The sequence below is a fragment of the Dendrobium catenatum genome, unplaced genomic scaffold (assembly GCF_001605985.2).
Source record: "Dendrobium catenatum unplaced genomic scaffold, ASM160598v2 fragScaff_scaffold_1056, whole genome shotgun sequence".
Classification (NCBI taxonomy): Eukaryota; Viridiplantae; Streptophyta; class Magnoliopsida; order Asparagales; family Orchidaceae; genus Dendrobium; species Dendrobium catenatum.
This window is the reverse complement of record NW_021319518.1, coordinates 3985584-3988573: the sequence shown is the minus strand read 5'-3', so window position 1 is coordinate 3988573 and position 2990 is coordinate 3985584. Positions and strand designations below refer to the sequence as shown.

The following is a 2990-nucleotide window of genomic DNA, read 5'->3' as shown; positions in this document are numbered from 1 at the left end:
TTGCCTGTTTTGGATATTTATATAATATTAAAACATTAAATTTTCTCCAACACATAATAAAAACTAAAAGAAACAAATTCTTAAAAAAGGAAACAATTGCTATTTTGAGAAAAACATTTTTTCTAAAGTTAAAACTTCACATTTCATATATATTTTACTATTTTATTGCAATATCATATTATTAAAAAAAAAAAAATTTCCTTCGTTGACCTCAATATGCGTGCTACCCAAATGTCGCCGAACTTGCGATGGGAACTTTTGCATCCTGCGAGTTCTTCCATCCCTTCACATCGTACACGTATCCCCGTACCAACTACCGACCGCGTTAAAGAAAGCTATCAAAGACTAAGCTCCCCCATCGCTCATCCTCCTATAAAACTCCCCATAATCACCTCTTTATCTCCCCACCATAACACATTTTCTTCTTTGATCAACCCAGAAAAACGTGCCATGGTGTTCTCAGTGACCCGGAAATCAAGCGGTTTCGTCGCCCCGGCGGAGCCAACTCCGACGGAAATCCTTCCTCTGTCGATCATCGACCGCATCAAGGGCCTTCGGTACATGGTGCAATCGATCCATGTGTTCAAGAGAGGGGAGAAGGCAGCGAAAACCATCAAGGAGGCGATGTCGAAGGCCTTGGTTCCTTACTACCCATTCGCTGGCCGGTTCTTCAATGATCCAGAAGATGGCGAACTGAAGCTGGCTTGCAGAGGCGAGGGCCCGTGGTTTGTGGAGGCTGTCGCTAATTGTAGCCTTGAAGATGTGAGGTTTCTCGATCTTCCGATGATGATCTCGAAGGAGGAGTTGCTGCCGGTCATCCCGCAGGACCTCGAAGAACCCATCAACCTCCCATTCATGATGCAGGTGCGTTCATAAGACATTAATTTTTTTTTTATTAATTACTTATGCAACAGTACTCTTATCTAAATTTTCTCTTATAATATTTATTATCAAGAGGGCACGTCACCAAAGAAAAATTTTCATTTTTGTTCACAGAAAAAATTTCATTTATAAGAAAGAATCATGAAGCAGATAAGGGAAAAAGTTCTTAGAAGAGGAATTTTTTTTTTGTTGATTTTCTAATACAAAATAAATTAGCAGTAAAAGATTTTTTTTTTCTTAAATAGTATGGAAGTAATTGTAAGATAAATTGCAAACTAAAATTTGAAGCATATATTCTTTCTGAAAATTTGAGGTAAATTTGAAGCGTGAATAACCTTAGGTATTAGATTCTGTTCGCTCTTCAATTTACCTGTCATTTCTTCCAACCAAACAAAAATGACTCATATTTATCCACTCAATTTCATTTCAATTTAAAAAAAAAATTAATTAGCCGCAAAAGTTCAAAAGCTGCACATCTCTTTCTCTTTCTCTTGTTCTTTATTTTATCACTTTCATTATCTATATTCGTTAGATAGAGTCCTATTCTAGTAGATTACATACATGACCTACAATATTTTTTGATCTAATATTATCTCTTTATATAAAAGTGGCTTCATTTGGAACAATTTTTTTGTTATTTTTTTTATTTTTTATTAAAAAGTTACTTTAAGAAATAAAAAAAAAACTTGTTCCAAATGAAGCTAATATTCTAAAAAAAAAAAAAATCTCGAATTGAGCTAATAATTTATTTAGCACTAGCAAAAAAAAAGTATTATTTAAAATTTACAATTTTAATATATAATAATAGTAAAAATTTCCAAATAATATATTAATTTTTAATTAATGTCTAATTTTCAAACATTTTCCCTCTTTTAAAAAAATTACACATTGATGATCATATAACTGAACATTCTATCAAAATTAAGAAAAAAAATGGAGTTTTCTCCTGGCATAGAAAAATTTTCCTTCGATTTAAATTTGCCAATTAATTCTTCCTAAAAGATTAAACCTTTGATTAAAATTTGTGGTGTTGGCCATTTACTTTACAGGTGACAGAGTTCACATGCGGTGGCTTTGTTATGGGCCTCCTCTCACTCCACTCTTTCGCCGACGGCCTCGGCGCCGCGCAGTTCCTCCACGCGGTCGGGGAGATAGCCCGTGGGCTGCCGAAACCCATCATTAACCCAACCTGGGACCGAGATCTCATCCCCAACCCGCCCAAGCTTCGACAGCCCGGCCCTCCACCTGCTTTTCCCGACTTAAAGAATGAATACACCACCATAGACTTTTCAGCCGAAAGCATTCTACAGGTGAAAGAAGACTTCTACCATTCCACAGGCAAGCACTGCTCCACCTTCGATGCCTCCGTTGCCATGGTATGGCAGGCCCGAATCCGCGCCATCGGGTTCGAGCCCAACGAGCTGGTTCACGTCTGCTTCTTCGCCAGCACCCGTCACCTCCTCACCGATGTTCTTCCTAAGCCCTCGGAATACTACGGTAACTGCTTCTACCCGGTAACAGTCACCACCACGGCCGGAAGACTGACGGAGTCTAACCTTGCGGACGTTGTGAGAATCGTAAGGGATGCAAAGAGTGGCTTGCCGAAGGAGTTCGCCAAATGGGCCGTTGGGGACTTTAAGGAGGATCCATATGAGCTGACCTTCAGTTACAATTCTCTTTTCGTTTCAGACTGGACAAGGTTAGGGTTTAGGGAGGTGGATTATGGGTGGGGGAAGCCGGTGAATGTTATACCATTTGCATATTATGATTTCATGGCGATGGCGATCATCGGAACTGTGCCGGTGCCGAAGCAGGGGACAAGGATCATGACGCAGTGCGTTAAGAAGGAGCATTTGGAGGAATTTGAGCAGGAGATGAGGAGGTTTAAGTGAAAGAGCTAACCGTACTAACAAAAAGTGAAGTGAAAGGTCTGCATATGGGGGCATTTTATGTTTTAATTCTCTGAAAAAGTTAAGATCTTACTTTTATGGATTGCTTCTTTTTTTTTTTTAATCTCTTAATATGGTGTGCCAGCGTTTTGGTTGTTGTGCTAATGTTGTTTGAAGTGTAAAGACACGGTTTAATTGAATAAATTTAATGTTATGTTA

The 2990-nt window shown here is 38.5% G+C and overlaps 1 protein-coding gene across 1 annotated transcript; it reads left to right on the top strand.

The window, feature by feature from the left end:
* Positions 1-217: 217 nt before the first annotated feature.
* On the top strand, positions 218-2990 carry LOC110108831 (acyl transferase 5). Its single transcript, XM_020839660.2, has 2 exons — positions 218-864; positions 1932-2990. Exons 1-2 carry the CDS (start codon positions 232-234, stop codon positions 2772-2774), a joined length of 1476 nt encoding a protein of 491 aa, XP_020695319.2. The 5' UTR covers positions 218-231; the 3' UTR covers positions 2775-2990.

Bases quoted from the DNA above. Each gene is read 5' to 3' on its own strand.
- LOC110108831 (XM_020839660.2), top strand. From the start codon at position 232: ATGTCGCCGAACTTGCGATGGGAACTTTTGCATCCTGCGAGTTCTTCC. The intron at 865-1,931 runs GTGCGTTCATAA...TTTACTTTACAG, and splicing joins ACCTCCCATTCATGATGCAG to GTGACAGAGTTCACATGCGG.